This window comes from Orbilia oligospora (genome assembly GCF_000225545.1).
Source record: "Orbilia oligospora ATCC 24927 unplaced genomic scaffold scaffold00173, whole genome shotgun sequence".
Taxonomy (NCBI): domain Eukaryota; kingdom Fungi; phylum Ascomycota; class Orbiliomycetes; order Orbiliales; family Orbiliaceae; genus Orbilia; species Orbilia oligospora.
The window spans coordinates 167,420-187,417 of NW_011645730.1; the positions used below are offsets into that span (position 1 = coordinate 167,420).

The following is a 19,998-nucleotide window of genomic DNA, read 5'->3' on the forward strand; positions in this document are numbered from 1 at the left end:
CATTTGTACCTTGTGATTTCTGGCTTACTATAGTCCCATGCTGTTGAGTGGGTCGTAAAATTTCTCGATTGGTCATGTTCCTCGGAAATGTATTGATAATGGTCGCCCTTCTGGAGACTTTTGCATATTGGGCATGGACAAAAAGTGCACTAATCACACGAACCCTCATAGCTTCTTATTTGCTACTTTTGACGTGGAATTCCGTCTCACCACCTCTTTGCTGCACCTTCTTGAGCCGACTAGTTTAAAAAAGCTTAAAATGCTCGAACAGAGTCCGGTCAGAAACGGTTCTTATCGCATAGCCATTCTCTAGAGCGCATATGCATGGAAGTCGTAAATCCAACCATAACACGAAATATCTGAGTATGTGAAGTTTGAGTTCAAAACAGCTAGACTGGTCAACTAAGGTTTCGTCACAGAACAGATACATCGATGGCTTATGAAGTAGAATCTGGAACGTAGTATTATACTAGGTTTCAGTCAATAAGTTTTTAACCGGGTAGTTGTTGGATATTGCTTTAATCCGTGGGGATACGATATTGTGATAGTAAGATCTCAGGACAAGATACGATCTATGCGGTAGTCCACATGCGAGTGTATCCTATTTTTTTCTCTTCCGCTACGCCCTACGTGCGATGGATCGATCTGCATTTGGGGCTTTTGGATTTAGAAAAGCCCCGGAAATCCAGAAATTCAGTGCGCAATACACCACTAATCCGAAAGGTATAACAATTTCCATGATAGCCATCGAAACCACACCGGAATTTTGCAGGCGTATCGCGCCTAAAGTAAAATTTATCACAAAATACCCATATGTATCCTAGTACGTAATAGGAATGCGCCTAACTGTGAAAATAGAGCAGCAGCTTTTCAAGCGTAGCTCAAAGACTCACTAGATCTGCAGACTCTGTATGGACAAGCGTGATTTCGTTCCTTCGACCCCAGTTGAAGATCAGCCCTTCCTCAAAATTTTTGTTTTCCCCGAGGCAGAAGGGGGGTTTGGGGTTGGTTCTGATTCTAAGTTGCTGAAGCATGCATACAGTCAAATTTCGTATGCAGGTAGTCCCTTTGGGCGGTGTATTCCCAGAATTATTAGCATATATTGTTATATAAAAACAAAAGTTTTTTTGTTTATTTTTCACCAACTACGCAAATCGAAAGAGGAAGGTTAAGTCAGAAAGACTGATTTGAGTATTTCTGTGTGACCACAGCTAGTCTTACAGCATAAGCGGGCCTATCAGACCCACGTTTCACGACCCTACTTCTCGCCATGCCACTTAGCTTTGCAGCCCGCAATACCGCGCTAACAGCGATTCTGTTCTTTCGAATTTTCGAATTTCACAGAAGAGGATGAAACCAAAATATACGAGCTAGCTACTTATGGCTTAGTGTGAATAGGAATCATTACTATAATTTCCTCAGAGGGGAATTCCCAAGCGTTCCAGAGTCGCGCTATTCCGACCAAGGGATTAGTGTCAGAGGCCAGACCCGTCCCGGGACCCACTTCCCCGTCCTCTTCGGCTTGAACTTTGTGGTGGTCGAAGTGCAATATGCCACACGAGCATGAACTCGAATATTGTTTTTGATCTCAGCCTCTGACAGACGGGCTAGCCCCCAACTGCATGTCTTCATTTGAATATCTGACCCTTCAAGTCGGAGAAGTGCATATGCATCTTTTTGCTTCGCTGCAGGGAGATAAAAAAGAAAGGAAGAAGAAGAGGAAGAAGGAAAAGAACGCCTGATTGAAAGGTTAGTCTAATCTGGTGGAGCTCTGACATACCTCGACTAGATTGGCTTAGACTGCCAGTATCGATCCCAAGAGTCGGGTGTCTAATATTTGGTCTATAGACAGATAATGATAGCAGATCAATATGAATTTATCTATATAAGCAATGAACTTCCGATCGCAAAAGCTTTCTTTCCCTCATCATCAGCATCGACAACATTTTACAACCATTTCTTAGCCTTTACCTCTTTTTTCACTTCTCCTTTTTTCATTTCTTTTATCCCTCTGCGAGGTTTACAATTAAAAATTACAAAAAAAACATTTACCTTTTATAAGTTTTAACCCATACTCTTCGGTTCTTACGATCCTTTCTCTACATTTCAACGAAGCAATTCCAGTCTGGTACTTGAGAATTAGCCATTTCAACGAAAAATCGACCAAAAAAAATCGACAATTAAACGTATAGCCTTTAGACAATCCTAACCACCAAAATGAAGGTTTCAACCATCTTGATTGCTCCCTTGTGCCTTACTTTGGCCCAAGCCAGTTTACTGGATACTCTCTTCAGAAGAGACCAAGGTAAGTTACCGGGAATAAGAACACTTAACCGTGAATGTGTGAACATCAAATTAATCGTCTATGAATTAGATAACAATGCCGGGCTCGCTTCTACAACCGGCGAGTTTAACGGAAACCAGCACTTTGCTTCTCATCCTAGCCAACCAGAAACTCCTCCACAGTTTGCCGGGCTTAGAGGCCCCGGAAGGGGTCCTGTAAAACGTCCCCAGCGCCCATCCGGCCCACTAGAAGCAACCCCTAGGCAGTTCGGCCGCAAAGCTCGCAGATCGAATACGCCAACCTCTGGCCCATTTCCAATTATTTCCCGAGACTTTGAAGATGTTCCTGCTGGTGCTCATATCCAGCCACCAATCAAGCCAAAGCCCGCGCCGCCTGGTGCCCCTCAGATTCAACCACCAATTAGGGAAAAGCCTGCACCCCCGCCAATTGGAGGGCAGGGTTTTGAAGGAATTCCAGAAGGAGCACATATTCAGCCCCCAATCAGACCGAAGCCTGCGCCACCTGGTGCCCCTCAAATCCAACCGCCAATCAGAGAAAAGCCTGCTCCACCTGCTATTGTAGCCCGTGACTTCGAAGACGTCCCAGCCGGAGCCCATATCCAGCCCCCAATCAGGCCAAAGCCCGCACCACCTGGTGCCCCACAGATTCAACCACCAATCAGAGAAAAGCCTGCACCATTGCCAATTGGAGGGCAGGGTTTTGAAGGAATTCCAGAAGGAGCCCATATCCAGCCTCCAATCAGACCAAAACCCGCACCACCTGGTGCCCCGCAGATCCAACCCCCAATCAGGGAGAAGCCTGCTCCACCAATCCCAGTGAACACGGAGAAACTTGTTCGTCGAACTTATCGATTGAACAACTAAGCCACCGTGACCACGAGATTTAATTATTGGTTGGTGCTTGTGTACTAGATTTTAGAATATACTGTTCTAGATGGACTTCTCATGCCCTGTTTCTCTGCCTGTCTGTATAGTTGTTAGCCTTTAAAATCTTATTTCATATTACCTAAACCTTAAAAGTTCTCCCGTAAACAATTATACTGTCGTAACGAATTTTTTTGTTGCTTCGAATCCGGAGCGTGGACCTGTCTAAAAGATACATTCCTCCACATCAAAAGAGAATGGACGGAGTAGTACGAGTTGTATGTGTGGTATTTTTTGACCCTGTTTCAACATAGCGTATCAGAGGACTTCATGTGGGTCCTTCACTGACAAAGCAAGGCACTTGCCGGATGACTGAGCTGCATGAATCGACGTCATTCTTAGTTCGCTTTGGTTGTGCGCCAGACTCTTAGGTAAACGACTACAAAACATCTGATACTCCCAGCGCGCTCCCGTTCTAGTTTCAAGATCATCCCGTATCTAAAGCCTCCGCGCTCATTTCACATATGATTTCCCACCCAAATACCCAGACTTTGTCATTCTATCGTTTTGTCCAGTTCCTAAAATCAGAATACTCCTTACCTAGAATCACCGTTGTAACCGGTTAGATCGCTTGTTGGAATTCAAAATTCCTACCCGATCTCTATTATTCTATGTCGAATGAAGACACCCAGCCGAGCCCCAACGATAATCATAACGATGATTCGAAAAGTCTCATCTGCGCACCGAGCCCATCAGCGCTGACTCAATCCACCACAGATACCTCCGGCCACGATATAACGCGATCTTACTTCTTAAGCCCGGGTTCCATCAGGAATTATGATGCCCTGACTGAGCAGCTACTCGAGGACCACCAGAGGCCGGTGAAAACGAAAGTCCATGTCGACGTAAATCTGAGTGTGGACCTTGATCTATCCCCTGAGGTGTATGGGGACCTCCATCTATCGATGCTATGCGTTACAATAAAGCGGAAGCCTTGGGAAGAGGATGTAATTGCAAGCGATGGAAGGAGAATTGCAGGGACAGTATTAAGGATCTCGGATGGAGGAGGCAGATTAGTCCATCGTCAAGTTGTGGGGTTTGAAAGTTTCAGCGAGTGGTGGTGGGTTGTTAGAACGCAACTCCGTGAGTTGATTAAGAGAAAAGCAGTGGGCTGGACTGAAAATGCAAAGGGCTATTTGGTACATGCCAATTCAAGGAGGCTAATGATGGTTTTCGCTTTTCCAGCAACAGTGCTTGCAGTGATATGCTGGAGGCTTTTTACGAAGTCGCCTTGAAATTCGAAAATTCCGTTCCTGCCATTTGCAAACTAGCTGATATATATGCATGCAACGCACACGGGGGTCCAAAATACCACACGTTACTCTCTGCCTCGAGCGCCTGGATTCGAGGCTACACGTTACTATGCCTGGAAGGTTTCGAGTACTAGCATTTAAGCAATTGGCATCACTTTCACATTGCTTGTTGTGCAAGGTATTTGTTATTTAGTATAAAGCTCACGATTGAAACCATAGAGAGTTCATATTAGAGCGAAGAAACCTCATACATGTATAATTAACGGGATGTCTTCCATACTTCTAGAAGGCAGATGGGTTATGAAAATGCAAAGTAATAACCAATTGGAGATAATTAAACAATCAAACAGTTAAAGATTAAATTTGGCTGGGCTCCTTTAGACAAAAATCTCTGCGTGGAGTATTATTTTGCCATCGAAAACATAGTTGTACCCCTTAACAACGTACAAACGAGCTGCGGTAGGCCGGGTACCAACTTTGTCGACTGACAGAGCCCTAAAGCCTTGAATGCTATCGCCTGGTTTAAAAACCATCTCGGTGCCCTCCTGGTGTGCGTCTTTAGTGGTTTTATATGCAAAATAACTGACAAAGAACTCAAAGTTCGAATATATCCAATCTCCTTGCTCACATTCGCGTTCAGCTTCCTTTTGAGTTCCAGCACGCAAGAATACCCCTTGACCATTACAAGTATATATGAATTTAGTATACTTATATCCGCGTGGATCAATCGGTAGTTGATATACCCGGTTCTGCACAACTCCTAGGCCATCGGGTCTAACTTGCTTTGCCCGCCAAACTACTGGCTTTTCTAATGTTGTTTCGCGCCCGTCAGGCCGAGCCACGATGAAGCGATCGGTAGACGACTTCCCAGGTTCGGGCAGACGCTTGGGGCTCTCTTCAACATAAATATGCCACGGGACTAATGTACTTGTCTTCGCAGCGTTTGTAAACGTACCAGAGAGCAGGAATGGTTTCTCGAACCAAAGACCTGGTTCAAATCGGGTGGTAAACCCATCTTTGTCAGTTTCAATCGGCTTATAACGCGCTAAATATGGTAGCTTTCGGGTTAGTTTCTCTATTTCAGTTGTGGTGGAGTCATGCTCAAAATTTGGATTCCAGTTGTCGGCTAAACCAAGGAAAGCAACCAACGGAACCTTTCGGCGTCCGCCGCCAGGTCTTTTCGTAGTCCACCAAAGCCTTTTGTCGTTTTCCGGAGGGAAAATAGAGAGCAAATTCCCCGTGTCAGTTACCCCTTCCCAGATCAATGTACCTTCGATACGTGGATCCACGAAGGTGCTTGCACTTCGGCGAAGACTCCACCCCAAAGATTTGAATACTCCACCGCCCTGATTTTCAGGGCATTGCTTTCCCTCCCTACGACGGGCTTCATCGATCTCTATCAAAGAAAGCACTGCATTAGGGTTTCCGCCTTTACAGATATAAACCACCAGCTCCGGATACCGCGGACCATGACCAGTTAACTTAAGTCTCCCGTCAACCTTAATCCATCTAGCCGCCTCTCCTTCTGCAAACTTCTGAGTAAATAGGTTATAGCCTGGGTATGGGAATCCTCCTTTGACGACTACCCAAAGGTCGTCAGTCAACGAGTTTAGCAAGGTAAGTATAAATCCTTTCGCTTCAGGGGGTTGTAGAAAGTCCCCTTGCCAAACTGGCTCTATTCTTGTCAGTTCCGACGATTCTTCGCTTGGTTGCTTGAACCAGGTTACTGAGTTGGTATATGGGTTCGCTTTTTGGATTTTTAGGGTCCCTGGGTTCTTCTGTCCGGGCCTTCCTAAATAGGGCTTATTTGCAAATCGGGTTCCTTGAAATAAAGAGAATGACTCTCCTTCTGGCGTAGATAGGTCAAAGTTTGGGGTGTAATCATAAGATATACCAACATCATCTTCATCATCTGGTTCCGTGGGCAGGGCGGGCTCATCATCTTCATCTCCCATATTAAAGTTTTGTTCAATCTTTTTGGACGCCCCCCTCGCAGTATCTACTGGATTCAAATTTCCGTATCCTCTAGAGGTGGTGCCGGTGCCAATCCTTGGGCTGCTCAATAGTGAGCCTGGGGAGCTAATTTGCAAATTTGGAATGTTGATTGCTTTTCTGAATGGAATTTGTTGCATAGGCTGCAGGGCGTCTCCATAGGTAGAACCCCTCCGCGAGGTTAACTGGCTTGCGTCAATATCATATTGCATGTCTGATCCGCTGTTATCTCGAGTACGGCAAGTATCTGGATTGCGTCCCGAGCCCGGGAAGCCAAGCCCCTCACAATATGAATTTGCGACCGTACTTCCTCCATATGTTGGCTTCTGCTGTTTTGAGAAATCATTCTGGCGAAAACTATTGGAGCTTGGAGAAAGCAGGGCGTGACTATTGTATGGTTGTCCGTTTCTCAGTGTATTCAATTCATTCCCACCCAGTGTGTCTCTTACAGTCGTTAGCCGTGCATCGTTCGTGCTCCCAGAATCCCCAATACGGTTTGTAACTCCTGTCCGAAAGGAGGTGGGTATTCGAATGTTCCCGCTGCCTTCAGAACCTGAAAAATCATCATTCTCGAAGCCTTGTCCATAGATCCCGGCCGAGAAGCAGATAGAACAGATAGCAATTCTCAATAGACACCCTCCAGCCGGCCTCGAGGGCATTGCGATAGCTAAAAGAGGAACAATCCACACTTGATGGTAGTATCGAGGATTTGAATAGATTCGTAAGCTAGAAACATGGGAATTGATAACCGCAAGGAGCCATTGCTACACACGCATCTCCATGCATGTGCCATTGAAATCCTCATGCCCCACCTGGTCTCAGCCAGTCTATGTTTGAGGTAATAATATCTGGCAATCAACTTCTGACATTCAGATTATATGGTATGAGACAATTATACTTGTCAAAATTGACTTGAAAAAGCTTAGCTGAGCATATAATATAACCGGTGTACAGAGGCTGCCCACTAGTTACGAATCTAAATCTACATATCTTTGTGTTGGCCATATTTCGATTGCATTGCATGACACAAACAACAAACGCAACTGGAATCTTTCACCCAATGCAGCCAACTGAATTAAGACTTTCCCCTTCACTAAGCAATATTATATTAGTCATCTACAAGTTCCCTTCACGGATGGGGACAGCAGTGTACGAATTACGACTAACCCAGTTCAACAATGCTTAGACCCCGACGTTAATTAATAATCAACCATGTTCGAGACTCTGAAATACAGAAGACACTAAGTAACAAAGTGCAGGGAGCGCCCGAGAGGAAACTTTATCAGATGTATGTAAGTATACTACTTAGGTAGCTCGATCAAAAATCTAGATACCATCCTTTAGAAGAAAATACTGATTCACGTAACTTCGAAATTTCAAATCCGTGTCTTGGGCAATGCAATACAGCGAGAGCCTGCTAACGGGATTGCTAACCGGCCGTTAATCCATTAGTCAATGTTGACATATACGTACCAGCCATCAAAATGGATAATTTTTCTTCAATCGGCCGTAAAAAACATCTGCAAAATATGTAATCGATTAATCGCAAGAGGCTGTTCAATTCAGACAATTTCGATACGAACAAAACTGTCTCGAAATCCCCGGCCCAGCTGACGTCAGCCTATAGCGCTGCCTCCACAATGTCTTGGTCCTCCGCTATGGTCGGTCAGGGCCAGCAACACAATTGTTCTGTGGGGGCAACATGCAGACCCTGGCCATGGGCCCACCACTATCGAGCTTTTGCCTGTGCTAATTCCACAATCCACTTCTAGAAGTGAAGGGTTACACTGACGTCGTTACCGGACTTTGGGTTCTCGTTAGGATGTTCTTCCACTCTTGCCACGACCCAACCAACTGGATCACTATACTTATACTTAGTGCTTATGCACGTTGTTAGAAAGCTTGGCCGCACTGGTAACAGCCGAAGCAGGGCCAGAATAATCCTGATTGGTAAGTTGGGGTTATCATCAAGCTACCGAGCTGAGAGGCTCGTATTTGCTCGCGGATCCCTAAGGCAGAATCATGGAGATATGCCTGATTCAATACTCTATCCTAAGAGTCCATGATGCATGATCTTCATAGTTTGCGTTAACCTGTTTAGTTCTAGCACTTCAATTGTGCAATATATAAACCATTGAAAACCTCGGAGGAATTTTCTGGTTTTCGACCAAGATCTTCAGATCATAAGGAGCTTTATTCACATAGCTATCTAAACCATATATACTTCATTTCCCTCCATTCCCATTCTTCAGAATATTCCTGCCTCCAACCGCTCTTGCAAAAATCTTAGATCCTAAACATATAATATATCAAACTTATTTGCACTTCTATTGTCCTAATATTTCGAAATGGCGGAACTCAAACCTATTATCGTTATGACTTCTGCGCCTATCATGGCCCACTTCAAGAGTCTCCTGCCGATCTCTACCCACCTGGTAAAACAAGGATATGAGGTTCATATCACCACGGGAGGCTCTTTGAGAGAAGCCAGTGAATGGACCGGAGCTACTTTCCACCCGTATCCTGAGGAGATTTCTGATCCAACGACAATGCTTTTTGAAGTTAAGGGAGTGGAAAACGGCACCCCACAGAGGGTCAACCAGGACCTAATTCAGTTTTTTATTTCACCAATCCCCAAGCAGTATCAAATTCTTCAGAATGTTTGCTTGTCGATCACGACAAGAGAAAGCTATAAAGGAGAGCCTATTGTCATTATGACTGAAACTGGATCCTGGTCTATGATGCCCTACTTCCTCGGGGCGCCGTGGAGAGGAATTCCTCCCAGCTCTGTTGTTACAATTGGATCTATCCCCATCTCATGCACTGATCCAAATCTCGCCCCGTTCAACGCTGGACTACCACCTGCGAAAACGGAGGAGGAGCGTGCGCAATATGCGGCCATGAACAAGAGTATCGTTGAATCACCAGAGTTCTTCAAAGGTGCCCAAGAATTCTATGATTTGACACTCAGAAGTCTTGGGACTACGAAGAAAACGACTCTACTGCTTAATCACGTCAGACACGCCGATCGATACCTCCAATGTTCTCTTGAAGAGCAGGAATACCCACGCTTGGATCCTCCAAAGGGTCTTCGATACATCGGTTGGCCAGAACTTAAAGGGCGGAAAGTGCCGCCGTTCCCACCGTTCTGGGATGAGATCTTGGAAGTCTCTAAGAACAAAACAAAGAAACTCGTCTTCGCTTGCCAAGGGACAGTTCCATGGAATGATATGAATGACCTTATCGTCCCTACTATCAAAGGACTAGCAGGTCAGGAAGATATTCTTCTAATCGCTTCCCTTGGTGCGGACCACCAAAAATTGCCAGAGGATTTGAAAATCCCAGCGAACACTCGCGTTTGTAACTATATCCCATTCGAGGATCTCTTGCCGCATCTTGATGTCTTCGTAAACTCTGGCGGCTTCGGCAGTACGCAACAGGCACTTTATTACGGAGTTCCCTTAATTTTGGTTGGAACCGGCGAGGACAAGCCCGAAAACAATGCTAGAGTCGAATGGACTGGCGCCGCCATCAACCTTAAGTGCAAAACTGCTGAGCCTGAGGCAGTCCGCGAAGCTGTCCAGAAGATGTTAAGCGACGACTCTTACATTAAGAAAGCGAAATACTTCAGCGAGCAATACGCTAAAGTGAACCCTCTTGAGCTTGTTGAGAAGAATATCTACGAGGCTCTTAGAGAAAAGAACTAAAGGTCTGGCTTGATGGAGTGTTGTCTTTGAGGCCCATTGTAACGAATACGTATTAATATATCTTGATTTTGGGAGTTTTTGATTCTGTTAGATTCGGACAGCGTGTAATTTCTTTTGAATAATAATGACTACTATACTTAAGCTTCGTTTTTGACATTCCCCGACCGAAAGCATTGACTTGTAATAGTATCCTAGTAATTTTCGTGCATAGATTCTAGAATCTATCGGTTCCCCATAGCTTCTAATAGTGCCGCCGCGACTCCTTCCGCAAACCTCTCATCATTTATGTCTAAATCCTTCGCCACAACTTTGATGCCAGTATCACATAGGCCAACCGTAATCGTCTCATGAAGTACATGATCTGCTTTCGCATCTCTAAAAGAGCTTTCATTCTGATCAATTATACTTACGCTCTTCAACGGCAACCAAACTTGAATTCTGTGCCTCTGCCCCGCGCAGGAGTTTTCCAAAAGTCGTCTGCATATAATTTTTCCAAGACATTCGTTCTCCTCCTCATTCGTCCGGACCACCGTTACAGCGTTGTTGTGAACATGTATCTTCCTTTCTTTATACTTTTCTGGGACTGTTTCCTTCGGCCCAAAGTTGATACAATCCAACGCTCCAGTGCTGACAACCATTGGTATCCCCGCCCTTGCTGCTCCTTTCAGCCTCTCGCTACCCGCACTCAGAACACCTCCAAAAGCCTCGTCTGCAAGCTCCGTGGTGGTAAGATCCAAGACTCCGTCGAAAGTTCCGTCCAGAATAAGCTTCTCCATAGCCATTCCGCCCGATCCTGTCGCATGGAATACATAGACCTCACAGCTGTTTTTTTCCAACACTGCTCTCGCTGCGTCGCAAGCAGGGGTAGTAATCCCGAACATGCTTATAGCCACTTTCTTCTTTTGTTCGGCATTTGAATCGACAAGTGAAGGCCTTAATGCTCTTGATTTGACCATCCCCACAACCGTACCGGCAGCGTTTTCAAGAACCTGTTTGAGTAGGCTATTCAACCCGGCTATGTCGACAACACTATAAAGGATAGAAATGTCGGAGCAGCCAATATACGGCTTGATATCACCGCTGGCCATTGTCGATAGAAGAACTTTGGGAAATCCGAATGGGAGTGACTGGAGAGCGTCTGCTACGATGCTACTACCGCAGCTGCCACCGATGGCAAGTACGCCATGAATCTTATCATTACGAACAAGATCCAACAGATAGGACTTCAGAGCGCCTCCGATGGTAACTATTAGATCGTTCCTGGATGAATATGTTGTCGAATATGGAAATAGCGAATGGATAGATATGCTGATTTTTTGGTGATGGCTGGAGTCAGAAGGCTTTCCCGTGTTGATGAGCACAGGGGTAATAGAGAAGGGATCCGCCTTCAACGAACTAGAGAGCGTGGATACATAGTCACAAAGGTAAAGTAGTTCTTCGAGTTTGGTATCGCATGTCCCAATAATTGCTATCTTGAAATTTGTTTGGGTTGACATTGCGGTAAATTTGGTGGGTTTAGAATAGATTTGCAATTAATATGATGTGAAGTTGATCGATTCAATGAAAAAAGATGGACCGAGCTGAGGGGTGAATGGAATGAAGACAGTAAACACTTTTAAGGACACCAATACCAACTGCATTCGCGACGTGCAATTTTTTATAACATTGATATGTCCACAAATCTAGAAGTCGTCTTGTAGATCATAGAGTTTGCGACACCTTTGGGTTACACAAAGATGCTCTGGGTTTCCCACACAAATCATTGATCTCCATAGACAAAAACTCTAGTTTGTTAACTGTGAAGTCTATAGGGGCATACAAAAAGTATAAAGCTCCGATAGCAACTGTACGGTACTGGGTTTAGAAACAGACTTGATGTATTCCCGCGAATTCATAGTTCCTCAAAATAATTTTGCGATAGGATTACTAGTAGCTGCGGACGGGTTCTCGTTGACGGCCTTGAGGCCTTCATTTCTGGTTTCAAACTTACTGAGCCTTCACCCGCCCCTATCCCGGTTTGTGGAACGTTACGCCGTCGAGAAACAGCAAGGAAACAGCGAGGAAACAGCAAAAGACCAGCATAAATTTCGTTCTCAAAAAAAGAATAGCCAAAGATAAAATAAAGGGGCAAAAGCAGCACTCTAGGACTAAGAGAGAGTAAAGCCCCAGACCAAGAGTAAGGAACCAGTGAGGAACCAGTGGGGAACTAGTGAAGGACTGGCGTGGAACCTCACCAGAAACGGCACAACACAAATGAAAGCAACAATCCGCCCGCGAAAAAAATACCACAGGGGAAGGTGTTGATGTTGACATATGTCCAGTCCGGTAGAAATTTTAATCCGGTCCAGTCCCAGTGTTCCTAGGGATGTCAATCTAAAGGTGACGATCTTATATATATATAGCATACGATGCAGATTTTTTCTTGTTTTCAAGAGTACAGCTCATATTTTTGCTGGATTCAAGAGGTATAAACATGATCATAAAGCTGGCAGCTGCCTTGCAACCACCAAACAAAAAAACTTTTTAAAGAAAGAAACCTTATAACCTTCAACACTCTTCAGCTTCAGCTTCAAAAGTATGAATATATATCATCGACCACAGTATGATAATGTGAAATAAACTTTTCCCCTCTCAGATCCCCAATATCCTTCTATGTACAGCCGTGTTCACCTCCCACAACCATCTAATCGCTCAGATTTACGGGCGAGTCTCATCGAAAGATGGGATCTCCTGTCCCTTCTTGAAGGCAATCATATCGTCCTGAGCAATTTCTCTCTTGCTGAATCTGTTCTCCAAGCCCCTCTTGATTGGGTTTGGAGACTTGCAAGTCGTGCTGACGCAAACTGGAACACCGCAGCAGGTTTGAACGAAGCAGGTAGAGCCTTGTGGGCAGTCACGGGTGGTCTTGCACTGCTTGAGGCCGCTGCACCAGGAGTTCTGGAAGCAGACAGCGGTACCTTCAGCGCTCAATCCGCACCAGCAGTCGTTCTTGGCGTCGCAACGCTTGAGGAAGTTTCCGCAGGTTTGGGGCTTGCAGATGGTGGCTAGTTGCGGGAGAATATGTTAGAATTGTACCTTTTTATGAATGGTAGTATGAGCTTACATGGGCATGGGACGGTAACGTAGCGGGTTGGGGTAGGAGCAGTGATGGTGGTGGCGTTAGCGGTGATGGTGACGGTACTATCGATTATTATTAGAGTTAGAAATTATCAACATAACATAAACTTCTTTTACGGTCATGAAGGACTCACACTGGGAGAGGAGTGACGGTGACGGCGTAAGATGGGCAGGTTTGAGCCAAAGCGCCAGACAAAGTGGCAAGAGCGAAGAGGAAAGCGGCCTTCATATTGACGGTTATTTGTTATAGAAGATTTCAATAAGAGATTTGGTAGCGAAGTTTTAGGATTGTCGGTGATTGAAGTGCTGATGATGATGAGAGTGAAATGGACGAACTTGGGCTTCATCAGCCGTCCTTTTATATTCCATTTCGAGCGATATTCACCCTATGGTATTCTATGAATATACCGGGTTGGAGTTAAGAATATTCGATTAGACTTGGTGCCCGGTATGACTATCCCAAACTCAGGTCAGTTTGAACTGTAGAGTTGATAGTCAAGCCCTTGCGGCCGTAGTTCGAATACCCAGCCAATAACGATAGCCCAGTTTAGTGTCGCGTGCAGCTCAAATTGGTTACGGCTGGTGAGGCCCAAGAAACCAAACGAACAAGGAACTAGGTCAAGCCGGCAAAAAGCCGCCTTTTTTTCCTGCGCGCATAAAAATTTCCGCATGGATCTCACCAAGAAAAAGATGTAGCAAACCCTATGAGGGCGAAACGGCACGCTTTCTCTCAGTCCGAATTGCTATGATTCGGGAAATCGGACCCTGAAGGGTAATCCTGTGATACCACCCATCCCCCTCCATCGAAAGTCTCACAAGCAACAGTCAGCTAGGCAGCAATGTGGTATATGAATCCAGACGACATCGACCATGTTTTTTATATTACGTAGATCGCCCAGTGGAACGTAATAACGTGATTTTCGCTAAAGCACGGTCTAGACAACGATCTAATCGAGGAAAGAGCTTAATTTTGATGTGCTTATTCAGACTTTTGCTTCCAAAGCTCGCGGTGTTGGAATTGAAGCCTCAACACTTCACATATTCAGCTCTCACAGAATCTCAGGTCTGAGGGAGTAACATATCGCTGTTGCGGCCCGCCGGTCCGCACTACACCAAAAAGATATCGAGCCAAAAGGATCAAGAAAACTAGCGGAAGTCCTTCTACCTGCATATGTCTTTGCCACGGCATTTTCAAGTCTTTGTTATCTTTCAAATTGGCTCCTGCCCACTCAAACAGCTTTCTCGCTTCCGACTTCGCGCGAACACTTCAAACTTGAGACTAGCTGGACAGCCGGGGACGACTTGGCGAACTCTCAAACGAGCATTTGGCTATTAATGAAGTAAGCGTGGTTCGATCACTATCAAAAAAGATCCTTGAACCTGGCACGAGGCATACCTTAGGTATTGATTAGAAAGATGACGGTTGAATCGGATCTCAATCGAAAATTCACGCAGCTGAAGCCCTCATGATTTCAGTGAAGCCAATGGAAAATTAACCGAATGAACCTGTGGAACTAAGCAAGGGTAGACCCAATTTGGCAGAGTTAGACGAACCTTATGGGTAACACTTTCGTCAAAGCTTAACAGCCAAGGCTGAATGCACAGAAGGATGTGTGAAACCCTGCCCAAATTTTGTTTCTGGGGCATGACACTATGTATGATATAGATGCGGGCATTGGACTATGCATACCAGCGCATAGATATTGTATTGGAATCCGCTTAATATATCGGATGAAAAGCTTTTTACTGCACATATCAATCCACTCTTAAGTTTCATAACGCACCCGCCTATAGCTCCATGTTAAATCGGGAGGAAATTAACTTTTGATCGAGGGGCAATAGCAATAGCAATACCTGCTTGTCCCTGGCGGCTGCATGCAAGACGCCGGTTCTGCATCTATCTCAAATATTTTGGATTATTCCAGAATTATGCGTGACAGTCAGAGCAGTATAATATAGGGGGATATTATCGTCGGGGCGCCTCCAATTCTGCAAGCCATCCTGCACTCCGCATTTTTTGGTTCTCAGATGTCATACAGCTCTAAATGAATAGCCTTGTGAAAGTTAGTCCTCCAATGAAATGAGGGGCCCTCGCCATGTACGGTCATCGGCATCCAGACCGGCTCGGGTGGAAGGTTCACGTAGTACGATGGCTTTTGTATTCCTTCCTCTCAAACCGGACGGTGACTTGCCGTCACTAATTGAATTCAGCCTATGAGGCTCGATGTAATCCGCCAATCAATATTTTCTTATATATTCATAGCGTAGCTCTTAAGGTAAGTAAGCTTTTGCCTACACACTCATCCTATAAATGAACAGTAAGACAGACCCGAGTATTACCCCAGGGTCGAAGTATCGCTTGGCATCTATAAGGATACTTACCCAAGTCTTGACCTCGCCTGTTGGAACATGCGGAGCGGTAAAGCCGTCTGAATTCTTCGCTAAAAAGCTGCGGCTGATATCTACCCTTGGGGCACACAGATTGGAAGAGCCTCGAGGGTTTTGATCGCCGTGGTAAGGGGCTGCATCGACCTGCATTTTTCATGCTCATATGACATGAGCTTCGAGATAGGGTAGCTATGTGAAAGAATATAGCCTCCATCACAAATACCCTTCCAGCTTTGGATACGATACAAAGAAATACCTTGATAGTACTGGGTGCAGAGATTCTCTTCAAGAACTCTATATCTCAAAAAACAAGTCATATCACAGGAATTACAGAGCTTCGCGATAGACGAACCACACCATGCATGATTGACGGAAATTCCGAGGCACGATAAAGCTAGGGTGTTCCATACCTTTATAGTCGCCGTTTTACCACGTTCCTGGGGAGATATCTAGATAAGAAGCGATATGAATATCGTTTGTCAAGCTTGCTCCGTCTATATACTCGACCATACGAGATCAAGAAAACGAGCTTCAAGATCAAGATATCTCAAGATACCAAAGCTCATATCGGATTATGTAACTTAATAAACAGTTTAGATAGGGTACATACGCGACATAAAGGCGAATAATCCTTTAAGCCTAGGATAGGCTCGGGTCTTCGGTCCTAAACGCGAGAATATATTAATTTCTTCGCTTCATTGGGGTATTTTTAGTATAGTTGTACGCCCATATGTGGTAGTTCAAGACTAGATGTCACTTCTGCTTTTGACGAAGCTACATAAAATTCACGAATCGGATTAAATTTTCAACCTCGTGTTTAGTTTTAGGCTAGTAAATATACACTAGCTTTTGCCTTTCTGGATCAAGGGCAAATTCTAGTCGTATGTGGATGTGAAAAAGGGAAACTGCACTATTGGCAGTACAGAATCGGTTAATATCCTGGAAGCCCGGACGAAACAGTGAAGAAAGCGTATTTTCCCGATTCTGTTGACCAGGCTTCTGAGGTATGCAACTTGAGAAGGGGAGAAACTAGGAAATGAGAAACAGGAATTTTAGAATGCATACGATAAGTCACCCCTGAACACCTTCTATCGAAAAGCAGAAAGGAAAAAAGGAAAAATAATAAAAGGAAAAATAATAAAGAGAAATAATAAAAAGAAGAAGATTAGAATGTAATAATTATTTGGATATACCAAGATGGCTTGGGAGTCCAACTCTCTTCCCATCAATTTGGAACGGTGAGTTGACATCACAATCCGATTTTGAACCTCCCGGCTTTCCAGCGGTAACTTCTAGATGGTATGTATCGGACCCCTTCTTTGGGAGCTCGTTAGGACAAGTCGGCATGCTAACTTCAGTTGAAACACAAGTGACACGCAAAGTGTGCAACTGTGGAACATTCACAGGGTTTCCGTCCTATCGAGCAGTTAGCACTATTTTTTTTATATAACCACGGAAAGCCAAAGGAAATTCCATACCGATACAATGGCCCAGTTGATGTTCTCACGGATATAGCTTAAAACCTGTTCCTGAGTAGGATTTGGTCCTAGGTTTTCATAAACTGTATTGGTGAGAACAACATCAGTACCGATGACACGAGAGTGCATCCGCTTTTCGGGGGCTCCAAGGTGGGTTAGAGTTCCGATCATTGTTGGACAAGTGGCCCAGCGAGCCGGGTCGACTGGTGGGGTGCCGAGGAAGATGTAGACAGTAAAAGAACCAAGAAGTTCTGCTTGATCAATGACAATCTTGGCTTGCCATTCCTGGCGCATCTGATATGTCTTGATGTCTCGTTTAGTCGGGGGAGTAGGACTTGGACCGTAAAGACGGTTTATTTCGGTGATTGTATGGTTGCGAAGAGCGTCAAAGTTGGAGAAACTGAGGAGACAAGGAACTTCGGGGTAACCATAGGACAACGAGAAGACCGAGTTTGCAGTGGACATGTTCTGTGATGTCCACCAAGAGCCATCTCTATGTCGGAAGGGATATAGGGGAGTATCAACAGTATCCAGCGGAGAAGATGGGTTAGCGAATGTTGCAACTGAATTTGCCGGCTCAACGAATGTATTCGGTTGTGCTGACTGGTACATGGCCATAAGACGATCCATGTTGCAGTGATGTAACCTTTCAAGCAGAGGGTTAGAAAAGCGTAGTTCAATCAGCGTGAAGAATTGTACAAGGGACAAATATAATACCAGAAAATAGGGTCATATGCAGAATAGGGAACATAAGTCATGTGCCCCCGGCCTCCTACAGCTGCATGAACCTCATCGTGAAGAGATTCGATGCTCGCGGCGAAGTCGTTGAATCTGCCTCGGCTGAACGCTAAGTAAGTAGATTGGTGTCGACTATGGTAGAGTGGGTTAGCCTCAATCATCCGGATTTAAGGAAGAGGGCTTTTTCATACTTGTTATAGCCGTTCTGTAGCACTCTATCTGCGAGATCTTCTTGGGTTACACCGTTACTTGTAGGCCGTCTAAGAGTCGTTCTCCATGTCGCAAACTACCAAAAGCTGTTAATTTAGGCGCATAGGATAACTTGGGCCCTAAACTCACGTTCTGCACAAAGGTTGCAATTGATTCAGCGGATTGAAAAGTATAAGATTTCAGAGGGTTAGGTATTGTGGTGGTAACCGGGGCGCCATTGGTACCAGGCTGGGTGACAGATATAGTAGCGACTGTAACGATCGGTGGAAGACGGCTTTGGGTAACTGGATCGCTCCAATCCCAATACCTGCAAAAAAAAAAAAGTCAATCAGTCAGTCAGAAGACAAATCTACAATGGGTAGCGATAAAATTCAACCTACGGTAATCTGAGACCATCGACGGCAGCTAGGTACCTCGGTCGAACATCAATCGAGAACCTAAGAGCGATTTCAAGCGCCTTCCTATAGAGTGTCTGTTCGAGAAGGAGAAGGAATGGTCGATGCCAAGTTAAAAATATGACGCTATGGTGAGTACAGTATCCAACCTGTCTGTTATAATTGCCCTGTTCTGGCATTTGCCATCTTAACACGAATAGTTACTGTTAGTTCTGCGCACAAAAATGCAACAAGGTGACCGATCAAAACATACGGCGCGAATGGTGCTCCATGAATACGGGACAACCGGTAGAAGCTCAAATCATCCGTTTCATTAGCGAGTTGAAGTTCTCTCCAAGCCAAAAGTAGAAGATTAAAGCTGTTAGGCCTCCGGGTCTGCATGTCGTCAATCTTCAACCTCTCAACACATGTAGTCTCAGCTCCCACAACTGCAACAAAACTTGATTGAGCTGCTGCAGTCAAGCTTCTTGAAGCTGACGTCGAGGTAACACTAGAAGAGGTGGACGAAGAAGAAATATTGGTAGTAGAAACCACCGAAGTTGAGGATGTACTTCTAGTAGAAGTGACCAAAGTCGAGGAAGTACTAGGGGGTCTTGTAGAAGCAGTAGAAGATGAAGAACTGCCTCTTGCAGAAGACGTGGTAGAACCCGCCGACCTTTGATTATTAGTAAAGGCTAGAGGTGGTAGAACCGACGACGAAGATGACACAGAAGAACTCGCGATAACCAAGCTAGTCGAAGATTCAATGGAGGTCGAAATGGAAGAACTTGAAGAGCGAACGGCATTGGAGGTAGACGGAGTAGAGGCTTTAGGTTCAGGCGGAGTGGCAGTGATAATTATAGTTTTAGGTTGAGTCGGAGTAGCGAAGACCGTGACAGTAGCCGTAGACGAAACAGTAAACAAGATGGTAGTTCCGTGGTTTTGGCTAGCCTCGAGATGATTCCCAGCTAGAGCATTCGATTCGTCACCGACAGAATCTTTAGCGTCTGAGACAGATTTGGCGCCATCGAAGACAATTCCACGAGGAATACCAGCAGCAAGAACTGATGGAAAGACGAGGGCTAGTGCTAAGGTCGTAACCCAAAAGGCACCCTTAGAGGGCCGCCCAGAGCGTGTGTGTGTTATAGAGCCAGCCATCTAGATTGATGCAAGCAGCAATTATTATTAGCAGATAGCTGAATAAGAAGAAGAATAAGAAGATATTGAATATATATTAGGCTGTATCTGCATACCTTCACCTGATGGAATGAGTGGTATTGAGAGGAGAGGATATGGAGAAAGATGGATTGATGATGAAGAGTAAAGGAGGTGAGAGAGAGGTAAGGGTGAACAGAAAGATCTAGGAAAGGTTGTAGGCCTGCTAGGTGAAGCAACGCTTTGATTCTTTGGTGAAATGGCTATGGACTGTCCAACATCACCAACCCATAACCCCTTCAAAATGCAACACTGCAAGGAGCTGGTGGGGCAGATAACTGACAGGCGCAGGCCACAG

At 45.0% G+C, this 19,998-nt stretch overlaps 7 protein-coding genes across 7 annotated transcripts; 3 read left to right on the forward strand and 4 right to left on the reverse strand.

Moving 5' to 3' along the window:
* Positions 1–2,217: 2,217 nt before the first annotated feature.
* On the forward strand, positions 2,218–3,168 carry AOL_s00173g49 (uncharacterized protein; the record flags this gene model as incomplete). Its single annotated transcript, XM_011127791.1, has 2 exons — positions 2,218–2,305; positions 2,375–3,168. The coding sequence occupies 2 exons, from the start codon at positions 2,218–2,220 to the stop codon at positions 3,166–3,168; spliced, it is 882 nt and encodes a 293-aa protein (XP_011126093.1).
* A 671-nt stretch (positions 3,169–3,839) lies between these two features.
* AOL_s00173g50 (uncharacterized protein) lies at positions 3,840–4,463 on the forward strand (the record flags this gene model as incomplete). Its single annotated transcript, XM_011127792.1, has 1 exon — positions 3,840–4,463. The coding sequence occupies one exon, from the start codon at positions 3,840–3,842 to the stop codon at positions 4,461–4,463; it is 624 nt and encodes a 207-aa protein (XP_011126094.1).
* Positions 4,464–4,858: 395 nt separating this feature from the next.
* On the reverse strand, positions 4,859–7,132 carry AOL_s00173g51 (uncharacterized protein; the record flags this gene model as incomplete). Its single annotated transcript, XM_011127793.1, has 1 exon — positions 4,859–7,132. One exon carries the CDS (start codon positions 7,130–7,132, stop codon positions 4,859–4,861), a length of 2,274 nt encoding a protein of 757 aa, XP_011126095.1.
* Positions 7,133–8,821: 1,689 nt separating this feature from the next.
* Positions 8,822–10,180, forward strand: AOL_s00173g52 (uncharacterized protein; the record flags this gene model as incomplete). The annotated part of the gene is made up of 1 exon (XM_011127794.1): positions 8,822–10,180. One exon carries the CDS (start codon positions 8,822–8,824, stop codon positions 10,178–10,180), a length of 1,359 nt encoding a protein of 452 aa, XP_011126096.1.
* Positions 10,181–10,401: 221 nt separating this feature from the next.
* On the reverse strand, positions 10,402–11,676 carry AOL_s00173g53 (uncharacterized protein; the record flags this gene model as incomplete). Its single annotated transcript, XM_011127795.1, has 1 exon — positions 10,402–11,676. The coding sequence occupies one exon, from the start codon at positions 11,674–11,676 to the stop codon at positions 10,402–10,404; it is 1,275 nt and encodes a 424-aa protein (XP_011126097.1).
* Positions 11,677–12,877: 1,201 nt separating this feature from the next.
* On the reverse strand, positions 12,878–13,526 carry AOL_s00173g54 (uncharacterized protein; the record flags this gene model as incomplete). Its single annotated transcript, XM_011127796.1, has 3 exons — positions 12,878–13,224; positions 13,284–13,360; positions 13,432–13,526. 3 exons carry the CDS (start codon positions 13,524–13,526, stop codon positions 12,878–12,880), a joined length of 519 nt encoding a protein of 172 aa, XP_011126098.1.
* Positions 13,527–16,864: 3,338 nt separating this feature from the next.
* Positions 16,865–19,643, reverse strand: AOL_s00173g55 (uncharacterized protein; the record flags this gene model as incomplete). Its single annotated transcript, XM_011127797.1, has 7 exons — positions 16,865–17,101; positions 17,164–17,809; positions 17,881–18,033; positions 18,093–18,187; positions 18,241–18,418; positions 18,492–18,692; positions 18,760–19,643. The coding sequence occupies 7 exons, from the start codon at positions 19,641–19,643 to the stop codon at positions 16,865–16,867; spliced, it is 2,394 nt and encodes a 797-aa protein (XP_011126099.1).
* Between the last annotated feature and the right edge of the window lie 355 nt (positions 19,644–19,998).